Source organism: Mus musculus, chromosome 2 (assembly GCF_000001635.26).
Source record: "Mus musculus strain C57BL/6J chromosome 2, GRCm38.p6 C57BL/6J".
In the NCBI taxonomy this organism is placed as follows: domain Eukaryota; kingdom Metazoa; phylum Chordata; class Mammalia; order Rodentia; family Muridae; genus Mus; species Mus musculus.
Window position 1 is genome coordinate 167,681,310 of NC_000068.7, and position 18,035 is coordinate 167,699,344.

Here is an 18,035-nt window from a genome sequence, read left to right on the forward strand (position 1 = left end):
TTTACATAACATCGAGACCAGAGATGCTTGACAGTGCCAAGATCCAGACTGCAACCAGATCTCTCCAGCTCCATAAGTCTCTAGATTAGTGATTTTCAGGTAGCACAGGTTAGACTCAAACTCTGTCTATAGCCCAGAATGGCCCAGGAACTCCTAGTCCCCCTGTTTTTGCCCACTATGTATCACTTGGAAGCCAGCTCTCTCAGACTTCCACGTTCGGTTCAGGGATTGAACAGGTTACTCAGGCTACTGTAACTGTCACCTGCTGAGTCACATGACCACCACCCTCTGGCCCATGTTTTGTCACAGTGATGGAAAACTGACATGGAAGTCATGAGGGTGGGTGGAGGTCTTCCGCTGGACAAAGGCTGTAACCTCTTTCCTGGTGCCACGCTTGGATTTAAGCCTAGGAAGGCCCAGTAGCTTCCATTTCCACGCTACCGGGGAAGCCCGTTGCCATGTCAGAAGCTTGTGCTGGGAGGTGAGGATCATGGGTCACACGGGGAGGACACCAGGAGAGCCAATGTGGACCTTGTTCTTTTTTTTTTTTTTTTTTTTTTTTTTTGGTTTTTCGAGACAGGGTTTCTCTGTGTAGCCTTGGCTGTCCTGGAACTCACTTTGTAGACCAGGCTGGCTTTGAACTCAGAAATCCACCTGCCTCTGCCTCCCAAGTGCTGGGATTAAAGGTGTGCGCCACCACCGCCCGGCATGGACCATGTTCTAAGGTCCCATGGAAACCACGTGGGGAGGAAGCAGCTCTTGGGGACATGGAGGAATACAGGGTTGCAGTCATAGACGTGTGGCTTATCCATCCATCAGCCCTGTGGGCCACCTTAGCTGAGGGCTGCACCCAGGGATGAAGAAGCCACTTTGCAGATTTCCCAGTGGGCACCTGGCTGCACCACACCCATATTCCCAGTGGGCACCTGGCCGCACCACACCCACATTCCCAGCCCCATGGGAGCCTAGAGGGGTAAAATGGTGTGCTTTTTCTTGTTATTCCCCAACCATTGAAACAAGGGTTTACTCTGTTGTCTAGGCTGGCCCCAAACTCATTATGTAGCTGAGTCTGGCACCCTTTTCTGTCTGTCTGCTGAGCGCTGGGATTGAGACTCAGGCAATGAGCTAGGCTAAAATAGAGATTCAGTGGGGTTTGGGACGAACTGCCTGGCCCCGGTCTACACAGCTCCAACTTACTTTCTTACTTTCTTTCTCTCTTTCTTTCTTTCTTTCTTTTTTTAAAGATTTATTTATTTATTATATCTAAGTATACTGTAGCTATCTTCATACACTACTACAGAAGAGGGAGTCAGATCTCATTACAGATGGTTGTGAGCCACCATGTGGTTGCTGGGATTTGAACTCCAGACCTTCGGAAGAGCAGTCGGGTGCTCTTACCCACTGAGCCATCTCACCAGCCCCCCTTCCTTCCTTTCTTAAGATTTATTTATTATTATATCTAAGTACACTGTAGCTGTCTTCAGATGCACCAGAAGAGGGCGTCAGATCTCATTACGGATGGCTGTGAGCCACCATGTGGTTGCTAGGATTTGAACTCTGGGCCTTCGGAAGAGCAGTCGGTGCTCTTAACCACTGAGCCATCTCTCCAGCCCCAGCTCCAACTTTCTAATGTCTCTCATTTAGAGCAGGAGCCTCCACCCTCCCCCAAAACTACAGCAGGTTTCCACCTTAGTGTTTTTTTCTTCAACTAACATGAGATCATAGAGGGGCTCAGTGGATAAGTGTGATGGTTTGTATGTGCTTGACTCAGGGAGTGGCACTATATGGAGGTGTGACCCTGTTGGAGTAGGTGTGACCCTGTTGGTGTGGGCTTAAAGACCCTCATCCTAGCTGCCTAGAAGCCAGTCAGTATTCTGCTAGCAGCCTTCAGATGAAGATGTAGAACTCTCAGCTCCTCCTGCACCATGCCTGCCTGGATGCTGCTATGCTCCCGCTCTGATGATAACGGACTGAACCTCTAAACCTATAAGGCAGCCCCAATTAAATGTTGCCCTTTATAAGAGCTGCCTCGATCATGGTGTCTGTTCACAGCAGCAAAACCCTAACTAAGGTGTTTAGAGTACTGGCTGCTTTTTCAGAGGACCTAGTTCGATTCCCAGCACCTGTATAGTGACTCACAACTATCTGTAACTCTAGCTGCAAGGAATTTGACACCCTCTTCTGACCTCTGCAGACACCAGGCATGCAGACAATCATGTAGGCAAAACACCCACACCACGCACTAAAACAAAACAAAAACGGAACACTAGAATGTACAGATAACTCTGGACCATTGCTACTCAGTACAGAGGTCACCAGCACAGGAGAGAACTTAAATATTAAACTTCAAGCTAAGTGTGGTGGCTCACACCTGCCATCCCAGTGGAGGCAAAGGAGGTCAAGGCTGCCCTGGGCCACATGGGACTGTCTCAAAAACAAACAAGAATGCCGTAGAAATGTTCTCAGTGGCACAAGCCAGGTCCCTGGGAGCCACATGTGGCTGCTGTGACACAGGGAGAGGCTGTTCCAGGCATACCAGAAAGTTCTGTCAGACAGCACTGCCCCAGTCCTCCCCCACAAAGCCACCTCATTCTTGTACATTCTCTGCAGGGACCACACCCCTGTGATGTCACTAGCGCTGGTGCGTGTCCACCTGTCTCTGAGTCTTTGCAAATGAACTGGTATTTCTAGGCCAGAGATAGCAAAAGATTATTTTATTTATTTATTTATTATTTATTTATTTATTTATTGAGTCAGGATTTCACTATTATAGGCCAGGCTGGTCTTGAACTCAGAGAGTTCTGGTGTTAAAGATGTGTGCCACCATGTGCTGAAACCTTGAACTTGAGCCTTCTGTGACCACCTCCTGGGATCACAGGCCCGAGTCACCATGCAGTTACTTAATGAGGTCATTTCTCTCTCATGCTTTGCAAAGAGGTTGCAAACTTGCTATGACATAGGCACTGGGGCTCACTCATTCTCCAGTGAGTGCTTTAGAAGAAAAGAACTGCGTCAGGACAGGGATAGTGGCACAGGAAGATATGGACGCTACGCAGGAGACATGGACCCCAGATGATCTCAGAAGACCCTGGAGGGAGGTGAGAGGCAGTCTGGGCTCTGTGACAAGATGGCTTCCTCATGGAACATTGTATTTGCACACTATCGAATCCAGTGGAGGGATGCTCTCTCTCTCTCTCTCTCTCTCTCTCTCTCTCTCACACACACACACACACACACACACACACACACACACACACATTTTGTCTTTTGACCAGGGTCTCACTATGTAGTAGCTAAGGCTGGCCTTGAAAACCCAAAGCAATCCCCCTGCCTCAGCTACGAAAAGCCACTAAGAGGAACAAGAATCTCCCACCAACAGACAAAGGAGCTCGACCTTTGTGTAGTCATTCACCAAACCTTTTCTGGCCATGGATTTGGACCCCAGAGACACAGCAGGCCACTGTGCTCGCTGTGTCAGGGAATCATGATGGTCTCCTGTCCAGTAGAGTCCTGGTCAGGTCCTCCCTGACTCCTGAATGTCTCTCCCTCCCTGGCCTGTGCCACAGACCACATCCCACTGGGAGCCAGAGGGGTCCCCTTAGAGGGTCTATCCTGTCTCCTGTCCCTCATTACAGCTGGTTATGTTATGTCTTTGATGGTCAGCAAGGCTGTTGGTGATATGGCCTCTAACAGAACACTGCAGGGGCGCAGCCTTTGTCTGGGCTCACTGCTTGGTATAGACCTACCGGCTGTGCCTCTCTCCACTCCCATCTGCAACGCTCAATATTCAGACCTCCCCCCCCCGCCCCCCAGCAGCGACCCAGTGTCTTCCCTATGTCCTGTGTCTCTAGCATCTGAACTAGTTAAAAAAGTTTGATGGACGGCTACACGAAGGCTGAGAGCCTCTTCCCATCCCGTGGACAGCTGTACCTCTTGTGGCATGCTCATGTCCCACAGTGCCAGGCTCTACTACTCAAAAAGATACTCAAGTCACTCCTGCAGTCCCAGGCCCTGCCACGAGATGGCAGCATGCACACAGGCAAGTTTCACAGACAGCTGGTATGCGGAGGAGGCCAATCTCGGACTGAAGACTGTTGATCACACTGGGGAAACTGAGGCCTGAGAGAGGAGGCCTGGTGGTTTCCCTCTCTGCTTATTTCCCTTAGTTGGGAATGAAACAAAGTGCTCTACCCCCCAGCAAAGCTCAGGCGTGGTGCACGGGCTCTGGGAGAAGTTGTGAGCCACTGAGGGCTGTCCTCAACAGCCTGCTGAGTAGCATTTCTAAGGCTTTGCCACCTTAAGCCCTGTGTGGGGCTGTAGGGAGGTGAGTCACCCCTACCTGTCAGGAGAAGGCCAACAGGGCCCAGAGACAGGATATCCCACATCCCTATGCTATATGCTGAAGGGTCACAGAAATGGCTGGAGCACCCTTGTAAGGAGGGTCCCTGGCTGTCCCATCTGTACTGAGTCACAGCTGCTGCTTGCAGGCTGGGGGTGAGGGTGGGGAGGAGGGGGCTCAGCTTCAGCTTCAGCCTCCTCCTCCTCCTGCAGATGGGCTAAGTCCTCCCACAGCAGAGTGTATACAACCCATACTGGAAATGCCTTAGCAACCATCACAGCCACAGCTACCACACCAGAGAGGCCAGTTCAGGGACCCAAGTTCAGAGGAAGAACTGGAAATTGGAAGCGCGGTGTGAAGTCTCTGGTTTTTACACATTAGGAATGAATTCACTTTAAAGGGACAGCTGGGGTCTGGTAGCACAGGCCTGTGATTCCAGCTGCTCTGGAGGTTGAAGTAGGAGGATCAAGGCCAGCCTGGGCAACTTGTCAACACCCTGTCTCAAAAGAATAAAAAAGAGGGCTGGGGTGTAGCTTGCTGGCAGAGCTGTGGCCAGTGTGGGCAAGGCCAGGGTCTCCCGACTACAGCACTGTCACAAGAAAAGAAAAGAAGAGAAGAGAAGAGAAGAGAAGAGAAGAGAAGAGAAGAGAAGAGAAGAGAAGAGAAGAGAAGAGAAGAGAAGAGGAAAGAAAAGAGGCACACCAGGCACACCAAGCACACCGCAGTAGTGCTGAGCTAACCCATTCTTGGTTGGTCTGGCCACACCAGAGACCTTTGCAGCCCAGGTTCCTCCAAACATGAGGTTGGGACAGGAAGCAGGGAAGGAACTGGGTCTGGATAGGGCTGTGCCAGCTGCTCGGGCCTGGTGGGGCCTCAGAGCCCTGAGGGAGGGCTGGCAGCCACAGCGAGGTGACAGGCATGGCCTATTGAGCAAAGAACCTGGGGAGAACAACGATCCTCTGGCCTCCCCGTGGGACAGCTGGGTCAGCCGTGGGTGGGTGAGCCTGGCAGGGAGGCTGCCATGGGGCCAGCTAGCCCAATCTGGAGGCCAGAGCGCCAAGCTCTGTGATGAGGTGGAGTCTGGTCTCCAGGGCCTGAGTCACCCCTTGAGTCCCCGTGTGACCCAAGTCACCTTTCTCTAGACTCAAGTTTACTGTTAGAGCTGATTATAACCCCAAGGCTTGGGAGACTTTCTCCACCGCCATTGCTTCAGTGTGACGACCCTGAGCTGACTCTTAGATCTCCTGAGCCCCGGTCTCCTAACCTGTGATCGCAAACAGTATGGCTCACCTCCCACAAATTATCAGGGGGATCAAACGAGTATAAAATATGGCTCAGAGACAGCAGAGGGCCGGCTAAGGTCACACAGCAGATGCTCGCGGTACTGAATAACCCTCCCCAGGTCTTGCTGTGTCTCCCCAGAACCCTGAAATGTTGGCAGGAAGCTAAGGCACAGAGCCAGTTTGCCCCAAGGCCACACCCAGCCAAAACAACGAGAGTAAAGAGAGAAGTTGGGCCATGGAGATGGCTCAGTGGTTTAAGGTAGTTACTACCAAGCCTGAAGACCTGAGTTCAATACCCAGGACCCATCTGCCAGGAGAGACCTGTGACAGTCAGCGAACCCCAAGTTCTGACCTTCACATGCAAGTTGTGGTGCACAGTAGATAGATAGATAGACAGACAGACAGACAGACAGATAGATAGACAGATCCCTCCCTGGAGGGGCTGACATGGGGGTGGGCAGCAGGGACAGAAGGATGACAGGCCAGGTGAGATGGGCTTTCAGGTCAGGAGTGTTGGGGGCCAGGGACCCAGGACTGGGCTCCTGGAGCAGGGTTGAGGGAACAGATAGTGTGCTCACTCTCTGCCTTCCTGGAGCCCAGTCTGAGGGGAAACTGAGGGAAAGAATACGTGCGTGCATGGCGACCTACAGGCAGGGAAGAATAGTCACCAGTGTTGGAGAAGGGAGGGCCCGTTAGTGAAGCCCCAACGTCCCACTTTACAGCCAGGCCTGGCTGGGTGGCCCTGGGGATGTCACCACGCCTCTCTGGGCCCTGATCCCTTCCTGGCCCAGAGGCTGCTGGGAAGGCCAGAAAGCCGCAGGCAGGCAGGGCTAGCGTCTTACCCTTTCCCTCCCTGCCCCCCACCCCCAAGGGCACAGGGAGATGTCATTTCTCCAGCTCTTGGGGGCGGAGGTCACCCCAGCTCAGCAGATAACACCGAAGGTTGAGCAACACCCCGCCAGCTTGCCGGGGCCAGGGCTGGGGTCAATGGGTCGGGGGTCAGCCCCTGACAGGTTGGCAGCTCCTGCTTGAGTGGCCCACCTAGGAGTGGCAGAAGGGTGGGCCCCAAGAGTTGCCCTGGGCGTCCTCAAAAGGGTCTCACCGGAGAGAGGCTGGTGATCCCAGCCCATTCAAGTGCACGGGGTGGAGGGGTTGCCTCCCCAGCTTGCAGGGTGACCGCTGGGTCCTTATGGCTGGAGTGGGGTCTACCATGCTCCCACCGCAATCACCTGAGAAGCCTCTGGGCAGGGCTGTGCAGGTCTTAGGAAGGCATCGTACTTCTCGGGGGTCCGTTTGTCTCTGATGACACCACTACTAACAATACCAACACTGTCCACGGAGGGAACTCAGAAGCAAAGTGACTCACCCAGACACAGTGTGGCAGAACCCCCAGCCCTGCCACCTTCATGGAGAGGCGCAGGGAGTGGCGTAGGCAGGTGCGGTAGGCGGGCCATACATAGGGTGGAGGGCTGGGATCCAGGACAGCGAGCATCCCCGGGGTGGGCGTGCACCTGGAGAGTTCTGCTTCCCAGGAGTTGGGGGGGGGGTCCCAGAGGTGTGGGCAGCACCTGGGTGGGAGGACATGCACCCCGTGGAAGGCTGCTTCCAGGGAATTGGGGCCCGGGGACAGCGGGCAGGATCCGAGGGTTGGGGTCGTGTAGCTGGAGGAACGATCTGTTTCCCAAGAGTTGGGGGTCCGGGACAGCGGACCGGAGCCGGGACGAGCCACCGCGTCCTCCAGCAGGGGGCGGGCGGCGGCCGCGCTCCTCCGTGTTCCCGAGGGGCGGGAAGGGGGCGGGCTGGCGTCACCCGCGTCCGTGGCCATCGCGGGGCTGGCGGGACGCCCGGGTCACCGCTCAGCCTCCCGCGCGAGGACCCCCGCCGCGCCCCACTCCCCGCCGCGCCCTCTCGCGCTCCCGTGGCCGGGCAATGACGCGCACCGACCGGGTGGCGGGGCGGCGGGAGGGGCCCCAGCGTGACGCAGCCCGTTGCCAGGCGCCGCCTTATAAACCTCCCGCTCGGCCGCCGCCGCGCCGAGTCCGAGCCGCGCACGGGACCGGGACGCAGCGGAGCCCGCGGGCCCCGCGTTCATGCACCGCCTGCTGGCCTGGGACGCAGCATGCCTCCCGCCGCCGCCCGCCGCCTTTAGACCCATGGAAGTGGCCAACTTCTACTACGAGCCCGACTGCCTGGCCTACGGGGCCAAGGCGGCCCGCGCCGCGCCGCGCGCCCCCGCCGCCGAGCCGGCCATTGGCGAGCACGAGCGCGCCATCGACTTCAGCCCCTACCTGGAGCCGCTCGCGCCCGCCGCGGACTTCGCCGCGCCCGCGCCCGCGCACCACGACTTCCTCTCCGACCTCTTCGCCGACGACTACGGCGCCAAGCCGAGCAAGAAGCCGGCCGACTACGGTTACGTGAGCCTCGGCCGCGCGGGCGCCAAGGCCGCGCCGCCCGCCTGCTTCCCGCCGCCGCCTCCCGCCGCGCTCAAGGCGGAGCCGGGCTTCGAACCCGCGGACTGCAAGCGCGCGGACGACGCGCCCGCCATGGCGGCCGGTTTCCCGTTCGCCCTGCGCGCCTACCTGGGCTACCAGGCGACGCCGAGCGGCAGCAGCGGCAGCCTGTCCACGTCGTCGTCGTCCAGCCCGCCCGGCACGCCGAGCCCCGCCGACGCCAAGGCCGCGCCCGCCGCCTGCTTCGCGGGGCCGCCGGCCGCGCCCGCCAAGGCCAAGGCCAAGAAGACGGTGGACAAGCTGAGCGACGAGTACAAGATGCGGCGCGAGCGCAACAACATCGCGGTGCGCAAGAGCCGCGACAAGGCCAAGATGCGCAACCTGGAGACGCAGCACAAGGTGCTGGAGCTGACGGCGGAGAACGAGCGGCTGCAGAAGAAGGTGGAGCAGCTGTCGCGAGAGCTCAGCACCCTGCGGAACTTGTTCAAGCAGCTGCCCGAGCCGCTGCTGGCCTCGGCGGGCCACTGCTAGCGCGGCGCGGGTGGCGTGGGGGGCGCCGCGGCCACCCTGGGCACCGTGCGCCCTGCCCCGCGCGCTCCGGCCCCGCGCGCGCGCCCGGACCACCGTGCGTGCCCTGCGCGCACCTGCACCTGCACCGAGGGGACACCGCGGGCACACCGCGGGCACCGCGCGCACGCACCTGCACAGCGCACCGGGTTTCGGGACTTGATGCAATCCGGATCAAACGTGGCTGAGCGCGTGTGGACACGGGACTGACGCAACACACGTGTAACTGTCAGCCGGGCCCTGAGTAATCACTTAAAGATGTTCCTGCGGGGTTGTTGATGTTTTTGGTTTTGTTTTTGTTTTTTGTTTTGTTTTGTTTTTTTTTTTGGTCTTATTATTTTTTTTGTATTATATAAAAAAGTTCTATTTCTATGAGAAAAGAGGCGTATGTATATTTTGAGAACCTTTTCCGTTTCGAGCATTAAAGTGAAGACATTTTAATAAACTTTTTTGGAGAATGTTTAAAAGCCTTTTGGGGGCAGTAGTTGGCTTTTGAAAAAAAATTTTTTTTCTTCCCTCCCGACTTTGGATTTATGCGAGATTTTGTTTTTGTGTTTCTGGTGTGTAGGGGGCTGCGGGTTATTTTTGGGTTGTGTGTGGCGGTGGGTGGGGGTGTCGCATCTGGGCTTTTCTCTTCCCATGGCAGATGGGGTGTCAGCCCCTCCCCCCAGGAGAGGGGGCAGAGTGCCAGGTCAGGAATTCAGGGTGACTCAGCACCCACGGGTGCTGGGGGACTTGCTAGAAACCCTGCTTGGGACGGGCCGCCCTCGGCTTGGTTTGAGTGTCAGACTTGTGTTGAGAGGACTAGACATTCTGTAGGAAAGGCTAGTCCAGACAGCTGGGTCAGGGCAGGTGAGTTCTGTGTGTTTGGTGGTGTGGGGGAGACCGCACGCCTGTTTGGTGTCTGTGTCCCTGTGTAGCTGGAAGAGAGATTGGGCCGAGAGGAAGGTGAAGGGAACACTTCCTACTCTGCTTTCCCTTTCTCACTATTTTTTCTGCCCAGAGGGGACTAGGAGCCTCTCTTACTGCGCTCAGAGTGGCTGAGCCAGGACTTGAACGCAGGGCCAACACTCAGATTTGCCGGGGCAGCTCTGCTGCAGCCGGGCCGCATTAGTGAGAGTTGAGGGTGTCCAAGGAGTAGTGGATGTGCTGTGTCCCGCCGTGCCTGGCACGCCAGAACTGTTACATAAGCGTTTGTTCTTGTTATTATTTTTGATGGGAGGCTCCTGGCATTTGACTGTGTGAGTGTGGAGGCCAGCGTTCTGCAAGCCCTGGGCCTGCCTGCCTGCATCTCCTTCGTGCCTCGTGGAAGGTAGGCACTACTGTGCCTTTTGCTTTATGGATTTGGATAGCTTGTGGCTCTCAGGTCCCGATGAGCACCCTGCTGTGAGGGATTCTGGGTAACGGGTAACAGAGCAGTTTGCCAAAGGCCTAAGGGAGCCTGGGATTTTTAGGGGTGACCAGCGACTCTGGTTGGTGAATAGGGAATCTGTTTTCTTCCCTTACTCTTTGGGAACTTGGAGTGTTAAGCCTGGTGACCTGTCTCCCACTGTCACAGGGTGAGGCTCTCTCCGCCTGCTCAATGCTAAGGTGGTTCGTAGCCTGTACAGACCCTCAGACACTTGGCTTCCATTCAGCTTCCTTCTAGGCCTAGACAGATGGACAGACACTTGACCCGGTGGGCCCGGGAGCCAAGGTCAGTGAAACCTCATGGTCCAGTGTCTTGGTGGCTTCTGTCTACACCAAGTGACTGTTGGTCAGTTCCACTGCTCCAAGACTTAGAAGCCAAGCCTAGGCTGGACCTGGGAGATGAGGGAGGCTCAATCTTTCCAAGGATTCGAAGCATTAATGTACCTCTGCAGCCAGACTGGCCGGCATCCATTTCTCAGCATAAGTAACTTGGAAGTCACAGAAGTGCCACTCCCACTGGAGGTCCATCTCCAGCAAGTTTGGGGTGGGTTTGTAGTCCCTGTCCCTACTCCGAATCCTCCATCCTTCATAGACAGTTCGTTTCCTGGCTCCAAGATCAGGTAGCCCTCCGCAAGTCAAGTGGCAGTACAGACTGGAAGGGATATGAACCCAGGCCCATCTGATAACTGCAGGATCAGGAAGAGCAGGAGTAGGTCAAAGGTCAAAGGCTTTGACTGTCATGAGTGTGGCCCACTGTAGCAGAGGCCACTGATGGGGTGACACACCCCATGGATCAGATCACCGGGCTGCCAGGGACCAGCTGGACCACAAGCTTGGAGACAGAGCAGAGAGACAGGGAGAGGACAGCAGCCTGAAGGGTAATTGTGGGGTGAGGATGGTCTCCCCAGGACCTTGTCACAGGTGGGCTGCCAGGGCAGGTCAGCCAGATTGCCTGCAGCCCCACTGGGTGGTTGTCACTGCTGAGACTTGCTAGGAGGAGGGGCAAGCAGAGCCCTCCCCACGCCTGCTCCGGACGGGCACCTTCACAAAATGTATTCTCTCGTCTTACTGTCTAACGCAGCCACCCACAACCTGGTGACTTTACCCAGGAGAAAAGTGGGTGTTGGAAAGGGAAGCTGGAGGCCGCGCTCGCTGTGGTGATCAGCTCAGCTTTGGCCGGAGCTTCTGCTACAGGGTTCTCCTGCCTGGCAGAGACTGCACCACTGAGAAGGGTAAAGGTTGGCACGGGAGCCAGAGTTGCAGGGGGTGACCATCTCCTACAATCTTTTGAGGAATGTCCCCACCCCCACCCCACATATCCAGCCCCGACTTGTTTGCAGACATTTATTTGCCTGGTTCCTTTTCATTTATGTGACAAACATTTATTGAGCACCAGCTGTATGCCAGCTCCATTGTTGGTGTTGGAGTTGGGTGGGGACAAAGACTGAGGTGACAATTAACAGGGAGAGAAGGACACTTAAATATTCAGCCACTGGAATGACATAATGACAGGTGGGGACAAATACTCAGAAGGAAGAAAAGTGGGGCAGGGAAGGGTGGGGAGGAGCAAGAAGGTCCCTGAGGGCTTCTGAGAGGAGGTGTCTCTCTGGGGCCAGCCTAGGCTGAGTGGAGAGCCCAGGATATTGTGTCCAGTAGTCACTGAATTGCATGCTTCTCAAGCTCTCATGAGACTGGTCCTAGTTCCCACCTCGGGCACAGAGGCAAAGTCACTGTTCTCAGGATGGCTGAGCCTGGGTTGTTTGACTTCCCAGTTCAGTGTGACCCTCTTAGGGCTGATATGCCTCCCCCTCCCTCCCTTACCCTATTCTGGACTACCCGTGGACCTGCTGAGATGGAGGGACCCCGGAGCATCCCATCCGTTACTCCTGCAGGGGTTCAGATGTTGCTATTGACTGAGCACAGGTTTGGGGCAGGCTGGGCAAAGCAGGGGAGGCAGAGAGCTGGTGACCAAGCCCCTCCTGCATCCTTAGAGGCAGTGGCCAGGAGCCTCATTTTGTGATGTTTGGGGACCTCCACCACAACTCTTCACAGGACAGTCTTTGCTCAAAGATCGGTGTGGCTTTTTTTTTTTTTTTTTGTACAAGATTATGGGGTAATTTAAAGGCACAGGATTTGAAGGGGATTTAAACCAAGCAGGGATCTGGCAGGTGGAGGACACATTTACTGTGGATAAAATGATAGGCAGTGTGTGTGTGTTGAAAAAAATGCTACACGCTTCCGTGCCAGACAACCAGTGTTGATGGAGTTGGGATTTCAACCCAGGGTTGGTGGGTTCAGACCCCTCCCTGCTGACCTGACCTTGCCCCAGGGTTGACAACAGGCACACACAACCTCTGAGGGTAAGATGTACCCCAGGACCCATGGCTCTGAGCTTTGTCTCCTGATGGCTGGAGACATCAAACAAGACATTTGACCTTTCTAGGCTTGCACTTCCTTAAGGTGGACAGAGTCCATCTGGCCAACCTACCACAAGCAAATGCTTGCTGCAAACCCCAGGTGAAGGGGATTTACCTGCTAGTAACAATGTAACAACAAGAGAAACAATGTTGGTGATAACTGGTAAGATGGTATTTACCTGTTATCCCAATACTGGGGAGGTAGAGGCAGAAAGGTCAGGAGTTCAAGGTTATCCTCTACTACATAGGGAGTTTGAGGGTAGCCTGGGCTACATAAGACCCTAACTCAACCTCCTCATTCCTTAAAAGGAACCCATAGCAAGTTGGTATAGTCATTTAGATAGTGATAAGAGGCTTGAGAAAATAAGACAGAAGTGGTAGAATGTACCTGAGGTTGGGCCTCAGGGAGTCAGCAGGTGCAAAGGTCCTGAGGCAGGCTGGAGGGGTGGCAGCCAAGGCTAGAACTGATAGAGGAGTGTGGAGGGTCATAGACTTTCTGCAGGGCCTCTGAGGCCAGAGTGAGGCCAACAGAGGCTGTGTGAGGATGGCTGAGTGGGTGCCCCTGCCAGAGCCTGGCACCCATAGAATCCCTGATAAGTCTGGTGACAAACAAAACAGGCCCCTCAGCCCTGGAGGCTAGGCAAAGTGCAGTAGGTGAGGGAGCAGAGTGGCTGCCTGCCTGCCTGCCTGGCCCAGGAGAGCTGAGGGATTCAAGCCTGTGACCCAGGCCCTGGAGCCATTTGAGTTGAGCCGTGTGCCAGGCAGGAAGAGGGGCCAGGCTGGCCAGCAGGGACTGGAAGAACAAAGGCTGTGAGCCAAGAGAGAGAGAGAGAGAGAGAGAGAGAGAGAGAGAGAGAGAGAGAGAGAGAGAGAGAGGGAGAGGAGTTCTCTGGGAAGCTATGACTGTGGGACAGAGGGCAGCCGCCTGGGGATTGGGGTAGGGTTGGGGTGGGGTGTGTGAGTGGACAACAGTCCATGCTGCAGAAGGAAGCCAGGCCTCCTATGGTCTCAGGACTGTAAGATAGGGTGGAGGCTGGACGTCCAAGACACATTTTGTTTTTATTTAATTTCCAGAGATGTGGATCACTAATAATAATAATAATGAAAAAGTCAAAAGCACTCATAATTTTAATATCCAGAAATAAACCTGTTAACTCTTGCTGTGTGGCCCTAGGTATGTTACCTTACCTCTCTGTGCCTCTGATTCATTGCTTATCAAGTGGAGTAATAGCGAACTGGCTTCATAGGGGTAAGGAGGGAGTGAGGACGAGTTGGTTCACCTGACATATTTAAAATGATCCCATCCTAGTTTAGGGTGGGCGTTAGCCACTGCCCTTGTACAGTGCAGCGGAATCTGTCGTGTCCAGTACACGTGAATTGGACAAGCAAGCACTTCTTTACTCTGGCCGTGACAGGGTGATAGGAACATTCCTCAGTGTTTTGAAAAGCTTTGACAGGTTAGTTCATGCAGAGACCTCTGGAGATGGCATTGGTTAGCTTCTAGAATGTTCTTCCACAGATTTTCATTCTCCCCCTCCCCCTTCATTGTAGCTAATGTTGCCAGTGAAGTGTGCACACCTCCTCTTCTCCCTCAGCCATGGGACTGCTCAGGTCTGGGAACAGCTGCCTTGTGGAGAGACTACATTCTCCAAGCTTCTCTTGCAGCTAGGAATGACCCCCTGAGCTGTGAGCATAAACTGTAGGAGGGGCTGCCGGGAACATCTCTGCAGGATCCCGTCCTTCCTACATTCTGCCCGGAACTCAGATGTCTAGAGCTGCAGAGACCATCTTGACCCCAGGGGCAACGCTTCACGCTTCACGCATAGTAGCAAACCCAAAAGACAAAAGGCATTGAGTCCCGTTGGCGGCAGAGGCGGAGCCTCAGTCCTGATGGCGGAGGAGGAGCCTCACCGGTCCTTGCTGACCCTGCTCTGCACTTGTTTGTGTGAAGAAAAGAAATCCCTGTTCATTGAGACCTTTGTCACTCGGTTTCCTGTTACTGGCAGCTGAATACATTTCTGACACATTTGCTCAAACAGCGCGGAGCTCACTGGGCCTCTTTGTCACCTGTGTTTCTCAGGGGTGGCCTAGTGCTTCCTCGTCTGGGCTGTTCTGCTGACACCGTTCCCCAGAGAAGAGAAAAGGTCTCTCTGTTAGATGAGGTGAAAGGGTTGATTTAATTCATTTGAATTACAGAAGTCATGTGTGAAGGCGTCTGGTGTCTCCAGATGGCTCTGGAGTTCTCAGCATGCTTCAGGTCAGGCGTGACCCAGGCCCTTGGGCTGGGTAGAAACTTCTCGGCTGGCTTCAGCTGGCTTCAGACCCTGCTTTCCCACCCTAGTCCAGAAAGGGGGCCCACGAGTGTCAGAGAGGTTCAGGCCCTGCAGTGGCGCTTAGAGCATGTTGTCAACTATTGTCACCTGGAATGACCTCTTTGCCCTAAGCTCCAGCCACCAGCACCTGCTCCCTGGAGATGCCAGCCTGCCAGGGCTAGAAGGCACCTTCGTCAGGCACAAGGGCCAGCCCACCAAGATCGCTGTGGGGCGAGTCAGGAGGCCAGGGAGCTGGCAGGGTAAGTTATTATTTTTATAGCTGTCACCAGATCCCTGGCCCAGCCTTGCAGCCCTGGCAGGGACAGAGGCAGCCTGGGAGAAGGAGGACGCCTTAGAGGCTTGGTAGTCAGGGCAGGGGCTGTGGAGAAGGGAACACCGGGGCAGGTCAGGGCCTGCTGGGCCTCGGCTTCTCCTGCTTCATGGGGTGAAGGGCTGGTGACTGATACACAGACATGGCATCTCTTGCCTTCGTCCCTGACCCCAGGCATGTGCCATGAGGTTCTCCCAGGCCATTCCAAGAACTGCATTGCACCCTGCTCGAGTCCCCTTAGGCCTACTCCAAGACCATGTGTGACTTCCTTTACAGCCTCATCCTGTCTGTCCATGTGGCCAACTCCTGCTGTGGATTCCTCTTCCTTAGTCTACCATCACACCTGCAAAGGCACTTAGCTGTCCCTGCCGGGGGCCTCAAAGGGCCAAGCCAATGCCCAAGAGCCCCTCCCTACACCCAGGTTATCAGTACTCTGATTTTGTTGTTAGGACAGTATGGCATGTAGCCCAGGTTACCCCTAAAATGCTGATCCCCTTGCCTCTATTTCTGGAGTGCTGGGATTAGAGACCTACATTATGCCAGTTTCATGAAATGTTGGGGATTGAACCCCTGACCTTGTACACACTAGACAAGCTGCATCCCCTGCCACTATACCGTGAGTTCTGATAACAAGAACTTGTTCACCCATTTCTGTGAATTGTGTTAAAGGAATCCCATGCTTGGTCCCCAACTCCAACTTCACGTTTCTCTAAGTGGCAGTGTGTGACTTGCTAGTCCTTTTTATTGCTGAGTGGCCACTCATTTTATAGCTTGGGGACAATTTGGTTTCCATCTGGGCTCTTTAGGGGTGGCTGAGATGGATACTGTACAAACATGTGGTCCAAAGTGTGTGTGTGTGTGTGTGTGTGTGTGTGTCTGTCTGTCGGTCTCTGTGTTAAAAAACACTTGTCATCTTGAAAAAGATTGAAGATTTATAGGAAAATGACAAACTTGGGCATATTTCATCTGGACTGGGAATAAATCATTGAGTTCTCACCAGTCCTTCATTATTTGTTTCTCGTAAACTTTTTGTTGGTGCTAGAGAGAGGGCACAGTCATTAAGAGCACCGGCTGCCCTTTCCAGAGGACCTGGGTTCAATTCCCAGCACCCACATGGCAGCTCACAACTGGAGTCTATAATATCAGTTCCAGGGGACCATCACACAGACAAATATGCCAGCAAAACACCAATGCACATAAAATAAAAATAGGTAAATCTATTAAAATCTTTGTTTCTTGGTGGGCAGTGATGGCACACAGTTTTAATCCCAGCGCTTATAGGGCAGAGGCAGGTGGATCTCTGTAAATTCAAAGGCAGCCTGGTCCACAGAGCGAGTTCCAGGACAGCCAGGACTGCACAGAGAAGCCCTGTCTCAAAAAGCCAAAAAATAAAATATAAATAAATAAATAACATTTTTGTTTGTTTCTAAGACAGTCTCACTATGTAGCTCTGGCTGGCCTGGAACTCACTATGCACATCAGGCTGGCCTTGGTGGCTTCATGGCCTTCACTGTCTTTAGCAGGTCGGGGACTCCAGGGGGCTGTTTGTGGCTTGGTCCCCGCAGCAGCTGCACAATCTCCTTGAATGTGACTCAGGCTCTGAGCCTCTGCAGGACCCAGAGGGCTGAGTGCTACTCTGTCCCAGTGCTGACAGTGACACTCTTGGTCACCTGACCAAAGCAAGTACTGCAGGCTTCACTTTCGGTTTTGGTTTAGGGTTTTTGAGACCAGACTGCCCTGGCAGGCCTCAAACTTGCAGTCAATTTCCAGTTTCTGTCTCTGGAGCCCTGGGCTCAGCAGCGGCCATCATACTGGGTCAGGGGGTCAGGTTTGTAAGGCCACTTCTCCCTCTTCCAACCCCGCAGACATTGGAGGGAAGGAACTTTGAAACAATGTAGATAAGCTTGGATGGCCTCCAACTTTCAAGTAGTTACTTATTTGCTTCTAAAATAACCTTTTGTGACTTTTTTTTTTCTTTTTTTCTTTCTTTCTCCCCCACCCTCACCTCCACCTCCAAGACAGGGTTTCTCTGTGTAGCCCTGGCTGTCCTGGAACTCACTCTGTAGACCAGGCTGACCTCAAACTCAGAAATCTGCCTGCTTCTGCCTCCCAAGTGCTGGGATTAAAGATGTGTGCCACAACTGCCCCACCTTTTGTGACTATTTATTGACTTATTTATTTATCTGTGTGGTGGATGTCAGAGGACAACTTGTAGGAGGGGTTGGCTCTCCCCTCACTGTGGGTCCAGAGGATCAACTCAGGTGGTCAGGCTTGGCAGTAAGCACGTTTCCCCACTGAGCCTTGACCTATACATACTTCTAATTACCTAACTATTTATTGACTGGTTTGTATGTGTGTGTGTGTGTGGTGTGTATGGTATGACGAGTCTGGTATGTGTATAGTATGTGATATGTGTGTGTGGTGTGTGTGTATGGTGTGTGTGGTTCGTGTGGTATGTATGTGCACACATTGTGTTTGCGTGTGTGTATGTGTGTGCACGTGCATACATGCGCACACGCGTGTGTGTTTTCATGGGGGGCATGTGCACCTGTGGAGGCAGTAGGTCACAGGCTGGTGTCTTCCTCGGTGGCTCTCTACCTTATTTTTAGATACAGGCTCTTTCACTGAACCTGGAGCTCATGGCTTGGGTTGCACTGTCTGGCCTAGGGTCAGCCTGTCTCCCCCTCCCCAGCACTGAGGTTACAGGCTCACATCATCACACATGGCTTTGACGTGGGTCCTGGGGTTCTGAACACAGGCCCTTAAGCTTGCAAAGCAAGCACCTTACCCACAGAGGCATCTACCAGCCCCTCGTTTATTTTTACCGCTATAGAGCCATCATTTCTTTATTATCTGGAGGGTTAAGCCAGCATCACCACCATCATTAGAGCATCCTCATTGACACTTTAATTTGTTGATGTTTAAA

At 54.1% G+C, this 18,035-nt stretch overlaps 1 protein-coding gene and 1 long non-coding RNA gene across 5 annotated transcripts; both read left to right on the forward strand.

Moving 5' to 3' along the window:
• Positions 1–7,605: 7,605 nt before the first annotated feature.
• Positions 7,606–9,123, forward strand: Cebpb (CCAAT/enhancer binding protein (C/EBP), beta). 3 transcript variants are annotated; one of them, NM_001287738.1, is made up of 1 exon: positions 7,606–9,123. In NM_001287738.1, the coding sequence occupies exon 1, from the start codon at positions 7,776–7,778 to the stop codon at positions 8,601–8,603; it is 828 nt and encodes a 275-aa protein (NP_001274667.1). In that variant the 5' UTR covers positions 7,606–7,775; the 3' UTR covers positions 8,604–9,123. All 3 variants share the same exon structure in this region, with proteins under 3 accessions (NP_001274667.1, NP_034013.1, NP_001274668.1).
• Positions 9,124–9,449: 326 nt separating this feature from the next.
• On the forward strand, positions 9,450–16,104 carry A530013C23Rik (RIKEN cDNA A530013C23 gene). Of its 2 annotated transcripts, none has more exons than NR_110334.1 (2): positions 9,450–9,491; positions 14,018–16,104. It is a non-coding gene; the product is annotated as an RIKEN cDNA A530013C23 gene (long non-coding RNA). The 2 variants fall into 2 exon arrangements; NR_015500.3 differs by lacking the exon at positions 9,450–9,491 and adding an exon at positions 9,868–9,951.
• The last annotated feature ends 1,931 nt before the right edge of the window (positions 16,105–18,035 follow it).

What these genes read in the sequence shown, in the direction of transcription:
- Cebpb (NM_009883.4), top strand. Translation starts at nt 7,713, where the DNA reads ATGCACCGCCTGCTGGCCTGGGACGCAGCATGCCTCCCGCCGCCGCCC.